The sequence below is a fragment of the Melanotaenia boesemani genome, chromosome 2, assembly GCF_017639745.1.
Source record: "Melanotaenia boesemani isolate fMelBoe1 chromosome 2, fMelBoe1.pri, whole genome shotgun sequence".
NCBI classification, from domain to species: domain Eukaryota; kingdom Metazoa; phylum Chordata; class Actinopteri; order Atheriniformes; family Melanotaeniidae; genus Melanotaenia; species Melanotaenia boesemani.
This window is the reverse complement of record NC_055683.1, coordinates 41,651,912-41,670,991: the sequence shown is the minus strand read 5'-3', so window position 1 is coordinate 41,670,991 and position 19,080 is coordinate 41,651,912. Positions and strand designations below refer to the sequence as shown.

General features: G+C 43.6%; 1 protein-coding gene across 1 annotated transcript in view; it reads right to left on the bottom strand.

Annotated features, from left to right (window-relative positions):
• The window catches only part of LOC121630980 (sodium channel protein type 4 subunit alpha B-like), a 37,142-nt gene extending 23,664 nt beyond the window's left edge, over window positions 1-13,478 (bottom strand). Inside the window, exons 1-11 of the mRNA XM_041971559.1 lie at window positions 13,344-13,478; window positions 13,117-13,254; window positions 12,497-12,615; window positions 11,133-11,222; window positions 10,276-10,404; window positions 9,598-9,689; window positions 9,156-9,422; window positions 8,878-8,941; window positions 8,666-8,807; window positions 7,086-7,286; window positions 6,925-7,012 (exon numbers count right to left, since the gene is read on the bottom strand). Of these exons, the coding sequence (XP_041827493.1) occupies window positions 6,925-7,012; window positions 7,086-7,286; window positions 8,666-8,807; window positions 8,878-8,941; window positions 9,156-9,422; window positions 9,598-9,689; window positions 10,276-10,404; window positions 11,133-11,222; window positions 12,497-12,615; window positions 13,117-13,254; window positions 13,344-13,475 (1,462 nt within the window). The 5' untranslated portion in view covers window positions 13,476-13,478. The remainder of the gene's footprint in view (window positions 1-6,924; window positions 7,013-7,085; window positions 7,287-8,665; window positions 8,808-8,877; window positions 8,942-9,155; window positions 9,423-9,597; window positions 9,690-10,275; window positions 10,405-11,132; window positions 11,223-12,496; window positions 12,616-13,116; window positions 13,255-13,343) is intronic.
• Between the last annotated feature and the right edge of the window lie 5,602 nt (window positions 13,479-19,080).

Here is a 19,080-nt window from a genome sequence, read left to right as displayed (position 1 = left end):
TGGATTTGTTTTAACTGGATCACAATGAATTGACTTGAATTGGATTATGTCTGTAAAGTGCCTTGAAATGTTGTGAAGTTCTTTTTATGTTTTATGTAGACTTTCCCTTGGTTATTACAGCTGTTTGTCACAAGCCACCCACCCTCACTGCAGATGTGTCCAGATACATCTGGATCTGTCATAGTCTGGTCCTGCTACCAGTTTCTCCAGCTTCCTGAGACAGAAGGTGTGATCTGGCTCCCTCTTCTGGACTGAGCTGCGGTTTCCTGCTTTTCAGCCAAACACACCTGTTTCTCATCTACCTCATCAGCAGCTTCAGGCCTTACTCCACCAGATCACCGGCAGCTTTGGTGTCATCCTGTGCTGACTGAGAACTGCCTGCAGCATAACTACTGCCCTCTTTTCTTGGCATGACCCTCTGTCGGTCATTCTCTCTGTTTGGAAATATTAAGCACCCTTACCTCCCTCTCTTCGAAGGACTCCTCCTGCTTCAAAGTAAGCTACTCAGTCAGTTGTATCCATTCTCATAATGTTGGCTATTCTGGATCCTTCGCCTGTGGGAATTAACTTTAGTTTCTCTTTTTAAGCTTAAAACTCCCTCTGGCCCATCTTCAGTGTTTTCCCCGGTGTCTTTTTCACCACTTTTTTGAATGAAATCTATAAACTTGAGCTTCTGCTAGGTCTGGTTCACTGCCTAGCTCTTTCTGGTCTTCATGTCACTATGAGTGATGAAATGTGGAAAACAGGAAAATGAGCAGGTGCTGCTACAAATGCTAAACTGGATTTTGTCTTTCTTTGTACATTAAGTTCCACTAAAGCGCAGTGATTCCCTCACACCGATGGGCTCTTTTTTTTTTTATATAAATATAATTTTTATTGATTTTATACACACTCAAACAAACAAACCAACAAGCACAGGAATAGCCAGCATATACAGCACAAAGAGAAAGAGAATTAATCACACACATATATTGCATCTAGTTATATGACAATATTATTAGAAAACCTTAGGTGCGGACATCCTTTTCGCAGCAGGTCAACAAGGTCATCAGGTAAGTATTCGAGAAAAGGTTGCCAGATAGTGTAGAACAGGTTGGTATTGCCCTTCAATGTAGCACTAAGCCGCTCTAGAGGGAAGACCTTAAATATTTCTCTGTGCCACTGCGTAATAGATGGAGGTTTACTCTCAATCCACTGGTGGAGAACACAGCGCCTTGCTAGAAGTAAGAGTTTACCCAATAGAATCCGGTGCCCAGCAGGTAGGAGGGTCTGACCAAGAGATAAGTTCAAAAGAAACAGGGCTGGTTCGGGTTTTATTTTTTTTGCAAGAAATTGAGCTAAGCACTTGAGACAAATTCCTCCAATATCTAAATATCAGAGGGCATTCCCAAATACAGTGATAATATGTTCCTACCTCCTTCTTACATTTCCCACAGAGGGGGGAGATCTGGGGGTTAATCCTATTAAGAAACTGGGGAGTACGCTGTAATATGTGCAGTATCTTGTATTGGCTTTCCCTAAGTCTATTACATGAAAATACCTTCCTAGCCGATCTAAACACATCTGACCATAGTTCAGTGTCAATCTTAGCTCCCACATCCCTTTCCTATGACCCCCTGCTTCTGTCAGTTCCTGCGCGGTTGAGGGAATGCAATTTGTCATAGAAAAGTGAAATAAATTTTCTATTACCGATATTAGATGAGTTGAAGTTGAGGAGGAAGCTGTCAATTGGGCTTTCAAAAGGCTGGCCTATTAAAGGTAGAACATTGGAGTCTACAAAGTGTGTAATCTGAAGGTACCCAAAGAAATGGTTACTTGGTAGCTGATATTTATCTTGGAGTTGTGTGAATGACATAAGGTTTCCGTTTACAAATAGGTCACCAATAAATCTTAGTCCTTTTGAAAACCAATCGTCAAAAATTGTAATTCCCACACCAGGCGGGAAGGCCTGATTCTGAATTAAAGGTTTTTTTTACAATGTCGCGCCAAATCCTCAGTGTGTTAGTCATAATGGGATTATTTTTACTCTCCGCCCTCGGTCTGCTCTTGTGAGTTGAAATAAGGCTAATAAAGGAGAAAGGGGCACAGCACCAACCATCCACCGGCACTTCACCTTTATAAAGAAAGTATTTAAGCCATCCTGGCATGTGAAGCCCAGTTGTAGTACAGAAGGTTAGGAAGGGCCTGACCCCCTCTATTGACAGGTATCTGCAGGGTCCTCATCTTTAACCTGGGTCTTTTTCCATGCCATAAAAAATGTGAGAGAGATCTTTCAATGCCTCGAATAGCCCTTCTAGTTAATCTAAGTGGTAGCATTTGTAGAGGGTATAAAATCCTAGGAAGTAGATTCATTTTAATCAAACTGATTCTACCCAACCACGACAGAGGAAGGTCAAACCACCTGTCAAGATCTTGTTTAATGGCCGTTACAGTCGGCGTGAAGTTTAACTTATACAGCTCTTTATCATTCGCTGAGATGCTAATGCCTAAGTAGACGAAGCCAGTAGTTGACCACTTAAACGGGAAGTCGATAAGAGTAGTCCGGTCTCAAAAATCACCCAGCGGCAGGGCCTCCGACTTATCATAGTTAATTTTATACCCCAAGATTTGACCAAATTGACGTATGATTGATACCAAAGTTGGTATAGAGACCTCTGGTCTGGTAATAAACAGCAACATATCATCCGCGTACATCAAAATTCTGTGTTCAGTGTCTCCCAATGTGATACCGGAAAGACCAGTATGAGTTCTGATGGTCTCTGCAAGTGGTTCAAGAGCGAGTACAAATAATAACGGTGATAGGGGACAGCCCTGGTGCGTACCTCTACCCAGGGGGAATACATCGGAAACCAAGCCGTTCACCATAACCCTGGCAGCCGGGGATCTGTATAGAAGCCTAACCCACTCGATGAAATCCGTGCCCAATCCAAATCTATCAAGGACATCAAAAAGATAACTCCATTCCACACAGTCAAATGCTTTTTCAGCATCCAGAGAGATAGCCAAGACGCGTTTCTTTGTGTTATGTGAGAATTGTATCACGTTTAGGAGTCTACGGACGTTAGAAAAAGAGAATCTATTTTTAACGAATCCAGTTTGGTCCGGCCCAACTAGGGCAGGTAACACAACCTCCAATCTCCTGGCCAGGAGTTTTGATGGTATTTTACAGTCCACACCGAGCAAACTTATCGGTCTGTAGGAACCACAACAATCCGAGGGCTTGCCTTTTTTCAAAATCATGGAAATATGGGCCAGATTCAGGGTTGGTGGCAGTGTGCCCCTCTTGAAGGACTCAGTAAACATATTAGTCAAGGGTCCAGCCACCAGGTTCACCATCTTTTTATAGAATTCAGGCCCAAACCCATCAGGATCCGGGGCTTTCCCACTCTGCAATAATTTGATGGTCTCCGTAACCTCCTGCGTCGTGGTTGGTCTACATAAGTCGTTCCTACAGTCCTCCGATAGAGTAGGAAGGCATATACCTCAAGAAAACCATTTCTCTGCTCTAAAGTATCATGACATTCTGAAGAGTATAAATTCTGATAAAAGTCCTTAAAGTTTTGCATATAATTTTGGTTTCAAAGTGCTCCGTACCAGCACCATCCCTAAGCGATGGTATCACACGAAGTCCTGTCTGGCCCCTAGCAAGCTGAGCGAGGAGTCTTCTGGGTTTGTTACCCAGCTCAAATAGTCTATGCTTCGCAAAAAATAATGCCGACTCCGCCTTATGTGTCAGCAGCTGATTTAACGCGGAACGGGCTGCTTCCAGCTTCTTAAATATGGACATTGAGGAGGTGGTCTTAAAATCTCTATCCAGGGTTGCAATTTGATGTTCTAGTTCCAATTGTTCCAAGTGTATTTTTTTCCTCTTTGCAGCCGTATAGGAAATTATAGCTCCCCTCAGGAAGGCCTTGCCTGTTTCCCATAAAGTAGACGCGGAGACCTCAGGTGAGTCATTTGTAGAAATAAAAAGTTCCCATTGAGATTCTAAATACGTTAAAAATGCGGGATCACTAAGAAGAGAGGGATTTAATCGCCAGTGTCTAGATAAGGGGTTGTAATAAGGCGGTGAAAGTTCAGCAAAGACCAATGAGTGATCTGAGAGAGCACAAGGTTTAATAGTACAGCCTATAATCCTATCTAAAACTAGCCTTGAAACGAATATGTAATCAATTCTGGAGAAAGAGCGATGAGGGTGAGAAAAGAAGGTGAAGTCTTTGTCCCATGGGTTAATCACTCGCCAAGCATCAAATAAATCCAAATCTGAACAAAATTTCTCTGTGGCCCGAGCCATTTTTGTGGGGGGTGGTGTTTTAGGTGGGCTGTGATCCATTTCCGGGGACAACACACAATTAAAGTCCCCTCCAAGTATAACGTAGGGAAGGCACACTGAAGAGATATCCGCCAGTAGTTCAGAGTAGAATGACCTATCAAATGTACTAGGGGCATAAGCGCTTCCCAAAAGAATCCGCTCCCCGTATAAACACCCCGTGACAACAACATACCTCCCCTGGAAGTCCTGTATGACTCTGTCAGGTGTAAACTGAAGATGGTTATGAATGAGTATTGCCACTCCTCTGCTCTTTGAATTAAATGAAGAAAAATAAATTTGACTAACCCAATCACGTTTCAGTTTCACATGTTCAGAATCAGTAAGATGGGTTTCTTGTAGCAGAGCTATCTGTATTTTGTCCTTCTTTAGCATGGAGAGTATTTTCCGCCGCTTCACCACATGATTAATACCCTTTACATTAAGTGTAACAAAGTTTAGGTTACTCATATAGTAGAACACTCAATAGGTGACAGGTGAAAATGATCCATCTCAGGTACATTGTGTGATTCACATTTGATTGGCTTATATACTGCGCTGGGTGAACATACCCATCTCTAATAGATGAGTGAACAATAAAACACCAAAAGAAATCAACCAAGCAAAAACAGAAACAGAAACAAAACATAACCCAGTGGGTGAAATAGAGGCACATCCTGCCGAGAGGAGGCAATGCTTCAGGAAAACAACAGTTTCCACACCCTCCCCCACCCCCACAACATTCGATTAACACAACATTATTATTTACCGATCAATCAGGTCAACGTAGAGCCTTCACATATATAGAACATTCAGAAATAACCAGTCCCTCGTAGTGTAACAGGAACAGTACATAATCGGAGCCACTTAAGAGTTTAAATAAACTATGTCAGATTTCCATACTAGTAAACAAACGGTGGCTTCAGTATATGCGCAGCGGGGCTCCCTCAAACCCTTACGTACCACACAGAAGAGAATCAAGGAGTAGAGTCCTCCTTTGGCTTTATTCCAGTGTGTTAAGAAAAGCCTCCGCATCCCCTGTGTGTTAGACTTGTGCTCCACATCGTTATGGTGCACGATGAGCGTGGCCGGGAAGCGCATGTTAAAACGGATACCCTTATCGATGAGGATTCGGCACACATTATTAAAGGCACGGCGTCTCTCCCGGACCGCCATAGACAGGTCTTGAGAGATGGAGAACCTTTTACCTTCATATTCTAGGTTCGGCTTTGCCCTCATTGCGGTCATTGTCCTAAGTTTGTCTCTTGGGTTGTGTAGTTTGATAATAACCGGTCGAGGGCGTGATCCCCACGGGCCCAAGCTGCGATGTGCTCTGTCGATCTTGATGCAGCTTTTAATGCCGGGAGTTGACTCCAGACCGAGTATATTCGGGGACGCCTCCCCTCTGTGCCCTCCTGCAGATTGAGAATGCGGATGTTTTCCCGTCTACTCCGGTTTTCCATGTCGTCCACGCTGTCGGTCACCGCCTTAATTTTCCCCTCTGCTTCGGCTAGTCTCGTTTCCAGGCCTGCTACCATGTCCTCCATGTCCGATACTCGCTGCTCCGTCTCTGCGATACGCCTGGACTGGCCTTCTAAAGCTGAGGAGATCCTCTCCAAGGTCTCTGAGATCTTAGAGAGCTTTTCGTCTATAACGTTGCTGAGACTCTGGGTTACCTCATGTATCAGAGCTGCAGTATCCATAACAGGGGGAGGTACATCGCTCGTCAGTGGGGATTCGCTAGCAGAGCTAGCATTAGCAGCTGGCACGGTTGACAATTTCCATGACTGAAGTTTCGTCTGTTTCGACATTGTTAAACACCATCAGAGTTCACCTATTTATTATCACTGGTTCCAATAGTTCGCCGGGTTTCAAGAGGGAGTCCTCAAATTGTAGATTGACCAGGTAGTATCGTGTGGGAGCGGGAGCTCAGCGAAAACACGTCCTCAACCAGCCATAGTCACCGGAAGTCCCCCTGGCTCTTTTTAAGAGTAAGGCTTGCACTGATGAGATCCCTGCTATGGGATGTTACCGGAAACTAACTGTTATCACTCGGGTTGTTTCTCCTTCGCTGCGGCTTCATGACATTCAGGCTGAACTGAAACACTGTTGACCTCAGTGCCGTTTCTACCAGCAGACTGCTCAAGTTAAAACTAGCTTCAAATATCCCATCTAAATGGTAAATGGTCTGTATTTCTACAGCACTTTTCTGTACCTGAAGCGATACCTAAAGTACTTTACATCATATGTCACATTCACCCATTCACACACATTCACACACTGATGGCAGAAGCTGCCATGCAAGACATACATGCATGCACCTCTTTTGTCCATTGGGCAGTCCTCATACTCATGGCACCTTTCTAAATTTATCATTACAATTCAAACTTTTGACAAAAAGAATCTTGTTTCATTTTTTTCAGTAATGTTGTGCGTAGCGTTTCTTCAATGACTGAGTTGTTCAGGTGTTCAGTGCTCCTGTGGGTCCATGGAAGGTTTTACCTGTGGACCACCTGGAAGTCTCTGTGTCATATTAACATCACTTAAATCCATGAGTTGAGGATGACCTAATGATTTGTGACCTGTCCATCATCCTGCGGTGTGTGTGTGCTTACCATCCATGGCCGTGTGTTCCTCTGTAGGACAACTCTTCTGTGATGTGGACTCTTGTTTCTCAGAGAGTCTGGCTCTGTAGGCCGCTTGCTGAAAAACACAAAAGAAGATCTGAGCTGGGTCTTCTCACCATTCTGCTGGACTTTTGTTGGAAAGGTCGGACCTCCTCTTCTCTCTTTTTCAGGGCCTCCAGTATGTGACTGTACTCCTCCTCCTTCTGTTTGGCCTCGGCGATGGTTGCCTCATTCTGCTCAGCGTATGCCATGGCAACCACAGCCAGGATGAGGTTGATGAGGTAGAAGGAACCAAGGAAGATAACGACCACAAAGAAGATCATGTAGGTTTTACCTGCTGCCCTTAGTGTCTGCAGAGGGACATACAGGTGAGACAGGTGAGGGACCATCTCTTTACTGTTTTCAAAAGCATTATTCAGTTGGACATTTACACACAATCAGATTGGCTGGGTTAGTTAGAGCTACTAGTTTAGCTACTAGTTAAGCTACTGTCAGAGCTACTAGGTAAGCTAGTAGTTTAGCTAGAAGTTTGACCTGTTTAACTACTAATTATGGGTGGATGGATGGATGGACTTCTGTCTGGATAAAACATAATGGAACTTCATGGGACGGCAGGGGCTCAGGTGTTCTGTCCATGGATTAACTGAAAGTCCACTGGTGAGTGATCTGTGACATCTGGACTCAAATCCAACGCTATTTATTCGTGACCGCATTGTTTCCTCTGATCCCGGTCTTGTCTGTAGATCTTCCTCTGATCCTGGCCTTGTCTGTAGTATTTCTTCTGGTCCTGGTCTTGTTTTTATCTGAACATGATCACACTTTCTCTGTCTTTCCTTTGCTTTAGTTGCTTTTTGTTGAGGTTACAGGAGACTTTGAGATATTTTAACTCAGAAACCATAGTGATTCTAGCATCGAGATTTTTAAACTGCCCAATGAATCCATATAATCTACACATCACTGCAGTTTCTGGGATAAAAAGATATTTTACAGTTTTATACCATCATCAAAATGATGAAAAAAACATCAGAAATACTGAGAAGCTCACTCCATGTCTCTAGAACTTTTTTTTCTAGGGCTGCACGGTTGTGTGGTGGTTAGCACTGCAGCCTCATAGCAAGAAGGTCGCTGGTTTGAGCCTCGGCTGGGGGAGGTTCCAACCTGGGGGGTGGTGGCCTTTCTGTGTGGAGTTTGCATGTTCTCTCCAAGTTCTCCGGCTTCCTCCCACCATCCAAAGACATGCATGTTAGGTTAATTATTCACTCTAAATTCTCCCTAGGAGTGAGTGTGAATGGTTGATTATCTGTCTGTGTTGGCCCTGTGACGGACTGGTGACCTGTCCAGGTGTACCTGCCTTTCACCTGTTAATGCTGGGATAGGCTCCAGCTTACCTGTGACCTGTAATGGACTAAGCGGTAGAGAATGAATGAATGAATGACTTCTTTTCTACCGTTCAGAGTGGTATGGAGTCGTATGGATTTCAGAGTGGTTAAAAATGTTCAGTCATATCCGATTGATATTGGTCATCTGAAATTTCTTTTTGTAATTTAAACATCATCTTTGAGATCACTTTATTTCTGAATTTTGAGGAGGTTCTTATGGTCTAACACCCCAACAATCACCTCAGTGTCAGATAGGTATTCTGCCTGTCTGTTTGCCTGTTGGCAGGCAGGCAAACAGACAGGCAGAAACTCAGCATTAGTTTCTGTACTGGGACCAATAAGATGCTGACCAGATGGAACAGGTTCTCCCAGAAGTCCTGTGTCATCAGTCGGAAAAGAGCCAGAAATGCCCAGCCAAAAGAGTCGTAGCTGGTGTAGCCATAGTTTGGGTTTCTGCCAGCCTTCAGACAGATGTAGCCATCTGGACATACCCTGAAGACATGAACATCATCATCAACATCATTATCATCATCCTCTATTCTTAGTCTGATTGTGAACATACCCGGCATCAGAGCTGTTTCCACAAAGGAGAGCATCAGCGTTACCGGCCAGGAAGTAGTAGTTCTCTGTAAGAGACAGACAGGCAGACAGATGGATGGAAAGGCAGATAGGCAGACAGGCAGACACATGGACGGACGGATGGACGGACGGACAGGCAGGGAGGCAGGTAGACAGGCAGACAGATGGACGGACAGACAGGGAGGTGTTAGAACTGATATTTAAGCTCTTCAGAGAAAAGAAGAAGCTGCTTCTAACTGGTAATATTTGGTGTTTTGTTACCTGGGTTGTTGATGTACTCATCGTAATCAAAATTGCTGCTGTTGTCACCATTAGTGTAGTTGCCATGGAAACTGATGTTGAAGTTGCTGGCTGATGTGTGGTTGCTGAGAAAAGGCGGTGGCATCAGGACACATTTTTGTCTTAAGTTTCCCATGAAAAGCTGAAGACCAATCAGAGCAAAGACACTGAGACAGAATACTGTCAAGATCATTACATCCCCCAGCTTCTTCACTGATTGGATGAGCGCTCCAACAATGGTCTTTAAACCTGCAGAGAGGACAATCGTTAAAGACTGATTGGTTACCATGTGACAAACCCTGACCCTGATAGTTGGACAGAATTTTACAATATTGCTACCACAAGTAAAACAAAAATGACAGGATTGATACAGTGGTCCAGATGATCCCGTCTGAAGTGTAAAATGTCTGCTTAACACACTCACCAGGGATTACGGTGATGGTTTTCAGAGCTCGAAGAACTCTGAATGTCCTCAGTGCAGAAACATTTCCCAAGTCCACAAACTCTGTCAAATATCTGGAATACAGACACAAACGGAAACCATAATGATCAATGTCATCGTTCTGATCATCATTGTCAGTTAGCTAAATGCTGACAGCTGTATTAAAACAGGAACCAGATCAGACTGGTTCCACCTGAACAACAGATCATCAACAACAACAACAGAGTACCAGGCTCAGCATGGTTTAGAAAAACATATTTGTTTTCAGTAGTTTTGACTATAATGGAGATTTTTAAGGTTTCATAAATGGCACATTCACACTGGTTCTGTTTGGTCCATTTCCATGGATAGCCACGTTCACTTGGAGCAATGTGAAAACACATTAGCACTTTGAACTAAAAAAAGCAAACGCTGGTTTGGTTGAATATGGAGGATCTTATTATCATAGGACTCATTAATGACAGTAAGTTTGTCTATTTTAGTTTATTGAACAGGGACCATGTACAGCAGCATTGATCCCAGAGAAAAATATTCCTTGTACCAGATTCTAGTGAGCTAATTTCCATCTGCAGCCCCTAAAACACAACCTTAGCAAATCAAAGCATTGTAGCAGCCAAGATAAACATCTAGTGCATGATCAGGTTAGTTATTGATTATTACGCCATGCTGATGACCATGAAGTCCAGCCAGTTCCAGGGGTCTCTGAGGAAGGTGAAATCTCCAACACAGAATCCTCTTGACAAAACTTTGACAGTCGCCTCAAACGTGTAGATGCCTGTGAAGACGTACCTGTTTAACAGGAAAACAGAAAAACGTGTATCTCCACGTTGAAACTATAGAGACAAGAAGGCAGTCATGAAGATGCAGACATGTCTGATGAAATGCAGGATGGTGGACTGCCATGCAGGCAGTGAGGAAGACAATTGTTGCATTGTCTGGAGGAACGGCTGTGTAACACAACACAAAGCTTTCTCTCTACGTCTACCTGGGCCAACTGGCTATTCTGCTGATCAAGTCAGGCTGAAGCATCCTCCTGTGCCATATCTGCTACCCCCTTTCTGCAGACATGCCTAGCTCCCGGTTTACCTACTTTCTTTAGTTCCTTCTTGCCACCTGCAAACACTACCAGCTCTGCTAGACGGTGCTGTAGTCCTTTCTGGACTGGTGGTCCGACCATAGAAAAGCCATGTCTGACAGCTGTGCTCACTCAGCATTCACAGGGGAGAGTGGGGGAAGATAAGCCACTTTTACAACCTCACTTTTAAGATTCTCCTTTGATTTCAATATTCTTTTAATTCTCTTTTTTCCACTGCTATTTAAATGCTATCTTTACTGCATACAAAGGGCTTTAGGTCTCTGTTTATCTGCATAAAGCTGAGTTACAGTTACATCTCTGCTTTGTGAGATTCCAGTGCGGCACTGTGGATGTGTCAGCATGGATGATGTGCTGATTCCTGGTCAGCTCCTCTAGGTAAATAAGAAATAGGCTGAAACTGTGTGTGTTTGTGTGTGCTCACTCCACCGTCTTGCTCCATGCTGGAGGATCACTCATGGTCATGAACACGCAGTTGGCCAGAATGGTCAGCATAATGAACAAGCTGAATAAAGTTTTGGTTTTAAGGAAAAATAAACAAATAATAACCTGTTGAACAGGGAAGATGTCATTCACTGAGTTCCTGCTGCTTTCCTTCAGACCTTTACTTCTGAGGAATGCACTCTGGTTTCTGATTTTACATAATTTTAAAAGCAGTTTGTACCAGGTTCTGGTTCTGTTCTGGTTTTATGTATCAGGACATGACAACATAACAATGGCTAGAGTGTTTTCTCTGGGTCAGGAAAGAGGTCCTGCCCCAAGTGGAAGACTTCATGTATCTCAGGATCTTGAGCAGGAGTGAGGGAAGGATGGAGCAGGAGGTCAACAGGCGGATCGGTGCAGCGTCTGCAGTTATGTGAACACTGCATTGGTCTGTCATTGTATAGAGGGAGCTGAGCCAAAAAGCAAAGGTGGGCTGGATAGTTCAATTGGTAGAGCATCAGTCTCCCATGTGGGAGACCATAGTTTGATTCCCCCAGGGGACGAAGATTAACACCTTCCAGTTGGGTCCTATAGGCAAGAGCCTAAATGCTACTGCCTAGCCATTGTAAGTCGCTTTGGATAAAAGTGTAGACTATGCTACAATGTATTTTCCTCAACTATATTTAAGTTCCTTGTTAAGTGAATAAACCTAAATTTAGTAAATTTCCGGTTAATTCCCATAGAAACTTTCCAACTTTGAAAATTTCACACAATTTTGCAACCCCAATTGTCATTATATCAGTCTCAAAATTACAACATTATCATTTTATGCAATGTTATTGCTTTTTGCAATAATTTCTGAGAAAATCAATTGCACAGTGAAATTTGCCATCATGACAGGCCTAGTGGAAAGCTGCTGCTGCTGGGTGTGGATGCAGGGATATGCAGTGGTTTCCTGCAGTACCCATCTGAATAGCCCCAGAGTGAGTTGTTGACAACTACTGACCTAACTAAAAATAACAGCTGGAACTTTCAGAAAATGAAAAGTAGACTAGATGTAATCGTTCTGTAAATGTTTTCCTCTATGATGCTGCTTCCTGCCCAACATAAACATTTCTTAGCGCTAGACTTACAAATACTGGGTGCTGATCTGGAACCAGTTTTCTTGCCTATTTAAGACTGTTAGAAAAGAAAGAATTGATGGTAGATGTGGACCTAGTTCTCAACCAGAACTGGAAACAGCTCAGTATATTAGCCATGGGTAGAAGCTGTGGAGGGTGCTATGTGTTTGCAGGAAAAGGTGAAAGCTCAGTCATGCTGTGATAACCCCAACTTGTTAAAGCTGCGTGACATCAGAAAGGATATGAATGAATCAGGATTCTGATGGCTATGATCCTCAGAGGGTTGAACGGACTCAGCAGGTAGCAGGCAGGGTCGGCATTGAACCTATAGATGATGTTTCCTTTACTGAGCACTATGAAGGTCTGCAGAAAGAAAGATAAGACACACTTATTACCAAGTTTCCTGTACATGCACCAGACCAGGCCAAGTTCTCAGGCTGATCGGTTCAGGATGTTTCAGAATAATAATGGGTTAGATTTATGTTGTACTTTCCAAGCTGCTCAGATTGCTTTACACTGAATCCATTATTCATTCCTACTTGGTGATGCTAAGCTACATGTGTAGCCACAGCTGCCGGGAACATGGCAGCCAGTCTCCACCACCACTGAACACTCGTATACCAGCTGGAGAACAGGAAGGGAAGTGTCTGGCCTAAAGACACTACGACAAATTGACTGGGGGAGCAGGATTTGTGGCTCACATGGTAAAGTGGTTGGTGGTTTGATCCCCAGCTCTTTCATGAGTCCCAGCCTGTCTGGGAAAAGCACTGAAGGCCACTTTCCCCTGACATGATGGTCAGTTTGAGATTACAAAGACAACTGTTGCATGCAGGGTGAATAAACGTGTGCTTTAGACAAAGAAACCTTCTGGGATTGGTAGAAGGGATCCAGCTCTTCCAATGGGATGTTGAGAAACTCAGGGGGGGGGTCTCCAAAGATAAAGGGAAGGGGCTTCCCAGCTTCCAGATCACTGGCTGGTTTAGGAAGATCTTCTTCTGCTATCTGCCAGTCAGAATCAGGGTTTCAGATGATCCGCTCCTCCATCTTGGTGTATGGTGGACGTTATTGAGAGATGGTAGCGTGTTGTGTACCTCAATGTTCTTCTCCTTCCTCCTCTGCTGCTCCTTCTCCTCAGCTTCATGGCGTTGTTGGATTTCCTCAAGCGAAGCTTCCGTGAAGCGTCTGAACACCTCTGCACCAACGGGGGGCAGCAGAGACACCATCCTGACATTGTGCAGGTCTCAAGCTCCTGTGCTGCTAAGCAACCACCTCCTGTGGACAAAAGATGGTAGAGAGTCAGAAAGAAAGTTCCTTTTTTATTTGTGCAGAGTTGCTGCTGTGATGAGCAGTTAACCTGGGACCTGCATGATCACTTCCACTCATAATCCCAAATTACTCCACAGATGGAAGGAGGGGGGGTGCTGATGGCTTTTCTTTGTAACGCCATGTTTGTGAGGGTTGTAGAAGCAACAAATGCGTGTTTTCTGTTGCCCAGTGATGATATATTTTAACAGTGTCCTGTTAGCTGCTTTAGCCCTGGATGAAAACATCCTATCCTGGCATGATCCCCATCATGGTCCCAAACAAAGCATGCTCTGGATGAAGGCAGGGGTATCTGGAATTAAAAACCTCTATTTGATCAGAAGAGTACAGACATTTTCTATCATGGTATAGAATCACTCCTTAAAGCAGAGTAATGACAATCAGTTTTCAATCCTAAATAAAGTTGCCTGCACTTATCCAGGCTAAGGGTTTATTTCTGACTCCTAAATTACCGCTCAGCATGGAAGGAGAGGTCGGTATGGACTTCCTGTGTCTGCTCCTGATCTCCTTCACTTCGGTGCTTCACTGCTCTGAGACTATGGCCTACCAACAGTCCAAGCTTGTATAGAGAAGCCAGCCTCACTGCACACAACTATCAGATTGATCGGCCATTTTCTGTTTACAGCAGTTCAGCAGTGGCCTTCATTTGCTTTATCTTTTTTATTCAAAATTTCTGATGTTTTTCATCTTTTCACTGAGTTGTGTTCAAGTTTTGATAACTCTGAGATACTATTCATCTAATTTTTTTATCAGTCCAGAAAAACATAAATTAAGCTCAGCAAGTTTCTGAAAAAACAGAAATGTTTGTGTGGGTAAGAACCAGTGGGTCCAGTTGTAAGAAACTTAGTAAATGTGTTTTATACTTCATCCCAGTCTAAACCCTCTTACAGAAGCCTTGTCATTTCTTTCAGTAGTCTCCAGGAGCAGTTCTTCAGGACCCTTGACAGACTTTCTAAAGCACTTCTTTACATGTTTCTGCCTTTTGTTCTATTCTCTGTACAGATAATCCCACACTGCTCGAATAATGTTGAGGTCCGGGTTCTGGTGAGGACCGGGCCCTCCATTGGACCTACTGGGGTCCGGATTCTGGTGAGGATGGTAAATGAAGGGTAGACTGTACTTATACAGCACTTTTCTGGTCACATGTTGCCCACTTGCCACGGTCACCCTTATACAGCTCATGTGTTGTTACATACTAAGTGATTTCTATAATCACTCACATTCATACCCTGATAGACACATCAGGGGGCAACATGGAACTCAGTCTTGCCCAAGGACACTTCGGTATGTAGTCAGGTTTTAGGGGTCTTTGTTGTCCCTGTGGAGTAATTATATGCATTAAGCAGAGGGTTGTCTGACTGTTGTATCCCTGCAATTTGCTGTACAGTCTAACAGTCCCCTGCAGTCTTGTTTAGGGGAAGCCTGGAATCGATCTACCAACTTTCTAGTTGGCAGATGACTGCTCCTCCTCCTGAGTTATGGCTGCCAGGAATCTGGATCAGGACTCTGGATCAGTTCTGGATTGATATGGACAGCAGCACAACCCCCTCCCCTGTGAGACAGACAGACACCCCCTTGTGTCTCCGATGTCCTCAGCGTTGCCAGCATTTACCCCACCTTCACGTTGCCATGGCAGCAGCAGCTGTCGGGAGTCATCAGTTTGACCCTTTGGTGTAAAATTACAGTCAGTATGATGACCCAGCTCATTCCAGCACTTCATTCCTCCATGGCTCTCTCCCTGCCTCTCTGATCAGCCGCTGACCTCCCCCTCCTCCCCACCCCCCTTCCTCCTCCTCCTTCTCTTTCTGTTTCTCCTACCCCTCCTCCCCCTCCTCCTCTAATCTCTTTTAATTTGCTCTGCTTTTTCTATACTTTTCATTTTTATACTCTTAGACAACAAAAACCAAATACACTAGCGTTACTGGGTTAGTGGACTGGGGGTAGGGGTTAGGGGGTTAGAGGATGTGGGTTAGGGAATAGGGGTTATGGGTTAATGGAGAATATTCTTGGTCATTTGATGAGCAAGTGATGAGCAAGTAGAACTTGACAGGAACTGAAGCGTTCCAGAAAAACCAGAGTGTAGAACGGACAGAAGACCTGAACCTTCAGATCCCCTCCCTGGAGAACAGCAGGTCCTGTCCAGCCCATGTAAAGCTAGAGGGCCAGACAACATTCCTGGAAACCTAAAAGAAAACTGTAAAGAGGAATTGTTCTCATCTTTCACACTCACTGCAACAGGCAGTGGCCTCAAAGGTGCTTCCATCACTCCTCTCCTGAAAACCACATCCCGCTATCATTCCTGTTCATAAAATCCACATCCCTCCATCATTCCTGTCCCTAAAATCCACATCCCTCCATCATTCCTGTCCCTCAAAGGCAAGGCTAGTTTATCTGTGCGTCACATTTCATGTAGAGGACAAGTCAAAATGCTTTACATAAAACATTAAAGAATCACAGCGGGGAGCAGGAAGCAACAACAGCATTAAAAGAAATAAAATAATAAAAGAAAAATCTAAAATAAACCAGATAAAAGCCAGAAATAAAGTTCCAGTGTGGGGAATTAACAGCTGTTCTGATGAAAGGCAGCAAATAGAAAAGTTTTAACTCTGATGTAAAACTGCTGAGTCAGCAGACCTGCAGGTTTCTGGGAGTTTGTTCCACATGTGAGGAGCATAAAAGCTGAACGCTGCCTCTCCACGTTTAGTTCTGACTCTGGGAACAGAAACTAGATCTGACCATGATGACTATTGTCAGGCTACTCTGGATTTCATTCTAGACATCAACCGAAGAAATGTCTATATATGTGTGTGGGAGACAAAACTTTGACTAAATGAACAGCTGACCTGGTGATTTCACAATTAACTTTGTAGTAACAAGTGTCAATGTGTTTGTTCTGCCAGAGAAATCATTACAAACTCTAACCAGCCATAAACACAATGGCCCTAATAAAATACACAGAACCCCTCAGATCTGACATGTGTGGTTTTTCACAGCCTCAAAAAGGAAGAAACAGTGAGAAAATTTTCCATACTGCTCAAATGCATATTCAGATTGGCCTCAAGTGGCAAGAAAGATATTCTTAGAATAACAGAAGTACAAGAAGATTTCCCTTGAACCTCTACATACAGTAGCACCCTGTCGCCTGGAAACATTGATATAAAAACAGAAAGACTGGAGACAGAAGACAGAACGAAAGCCTGAGAGGCAGGTGAATAAATAGGCATTAGTAATCTGCGTAATTTAAACAATCATGAAACATCTCAACCTCAATAGATTTCTTTGGTCTCATTAGGTAGATGCCCGTCCCTCCTAATTTATTTCAAATATCACGGCTGCCAACTCTCATGCATCTTTTGGTGCTGCAGGCAGGTACTACCAGGTACTATCCAGGTACTATCCAGGTACTACCAAGTACTATCCAGGTACTACCAGGTACTACCAGGTACTACCGGGTACTATCCAGGTACTACCAGGTACTATCCAGGTACTACCAGATACTATTCAGGTACTACCAGATACTATCCAGGTACTATCAGGTACTATCCAGGTAAAATCAGGTACTCTCAGGTACTACCAGGTACTATCAGGTACTATCCAATAACTAACAGCAGGAAGCCAGTGTAAAGATCTGAGGACTGGAGTTCTAGGATCTGCTTTCCTGGTCTAAGTGAGGACTGGAGTTCTAGGATCTACTTTCATGGCCTTAGTGAGGACTGGAGTTCTAGGATCTACTTTTCTGATCTTAGCAAGGACTGGAGTTCTAGGACCTACTTTCTTGGTCTTAGTGAGGACTAGAATTCTAGGATCTACTTCTAGGATCTACTTTCCTGGTCTTAGTGAGGACTAGAATTCTAGGATCTACTTCTAGGATCTACTTTCCTGGTCTTAGTGAGGACTAGAATTCTAGGATCTACTTCTAGGATCTACTTTCCTGGTCTTAGTGAGGACCGGAGCAGCAACGTTCTGAACTAACTGCAGCTTTCCACTGGGATGAATCTTTAAATAAGGCAGCTTCTCCTCCCCTTTCCTCCCATTTCCACATTTATTCATAAAACTAAAATGAGGGGGTGTGTTTTATTAAGAACTGTAGCACTTGTGTCTTCTGTTAACCATGCTTCTGAGAGAAAAAGAAAATCTAAACTGGAGAAATGATAAAGTCATGAACTAATAGACTTGTTGGACAGAGATCTGATATAAAGTACAGCAGCTTTATGAAGTTTACTCTGGTCTCTGACGTATTCTGAGTTATACAAGGTACAGTTAACAGATTAGATTAATTCACTCCACAAGCTGACTGTGTTTGATTCCTTATTTTACTAACACAGGAATCCTGCTGGGTCTTGATCTCAGAACAGCTGTCAGTAGTAGCAAAACTACAGCAGGACCCTGAACGCATCATGGCATGTTATCTTTATTGTGAATTCTGCTGCTGCACCATGAACCTCCTGCTCCTCCTCCCGTGCCCTGCTCTGCCAGGACAGATGGATGAGGAGGATGAGGAGGGGGAGCCCTGTGGTAGATGGTGGTTGCTGGGGTCTGGTCCGGGATAGAGACATTCTTTGAAGACCTTGGGTGATGTGGAGAAGAGGGTCTGGTGAGGGGGGAGAGCTGGACGTTGATTGCCTCTCTACTGTGTCCTTCGCTCTTATCTGTACACTCATGTTTGGTTTTGCCGTCCCAATAGCATGATGTAAGTGAGCACCACGTAATCTCCCTCAAGTTAGATCTGGATGCCCACCATTAGGTCTGAGTTGCTTCTTACAGTTCCAAAAGATAATGAAGTTGTGAATAAACTTTAGCCCATGGGCGATACATGCACTACATGTCCGTGTTATACCCGAGTTAATATCCAAGTTACACCTCAGTTCTTTTTCGAATTATACCTGAGTTCATGTTCGAGTTAAACTGGAGTTATTGTCTAAAATGTACCTGAGTTCATGTCTGCGTTAAATCTGAGTTCATGTCCAGTTATACATGAATTCATGTCCGAGTTATATCTCAGTTCATGGCCTAGTTATACCCGAGTTCATACCCAAGTTATACCTGAGTTTAGGTCCTAGTCAAACCTGAGTTCATGAACGAGTTAAACTTGAGCTCATGGCCGAGATATATCAGAGTTCATGTCTGAGTTATACTTGAGGTCATGTCTGACTTATACCTGAGTTCATGTCTTAGTTATACATGAGGTCATATCTGAGTTAAATCTCAGTTCATGTCTGAGTTATAATGGGTTTATGTCCAAGGTATGCATAAGTTCATGTCCAAGTTAACATCTCAGTTCATATTGGAGTTATACCTGAGATTATGTGCTAGTCAAGTCTGAGTTATATCTGAGTATACATGAGTTCATGTTGGAGTTATACCTCAGCTCGTGTCAGTTATATTTGAATTAATGTCCGAGTTAAATCTCAGTTCATGTCCCATGATATACATGGGTTTATGTCTGAATTATACCTGTGTCCATGTCAGAGTTATTACCTCTGTTCATGTTTGCGTTATACCAGA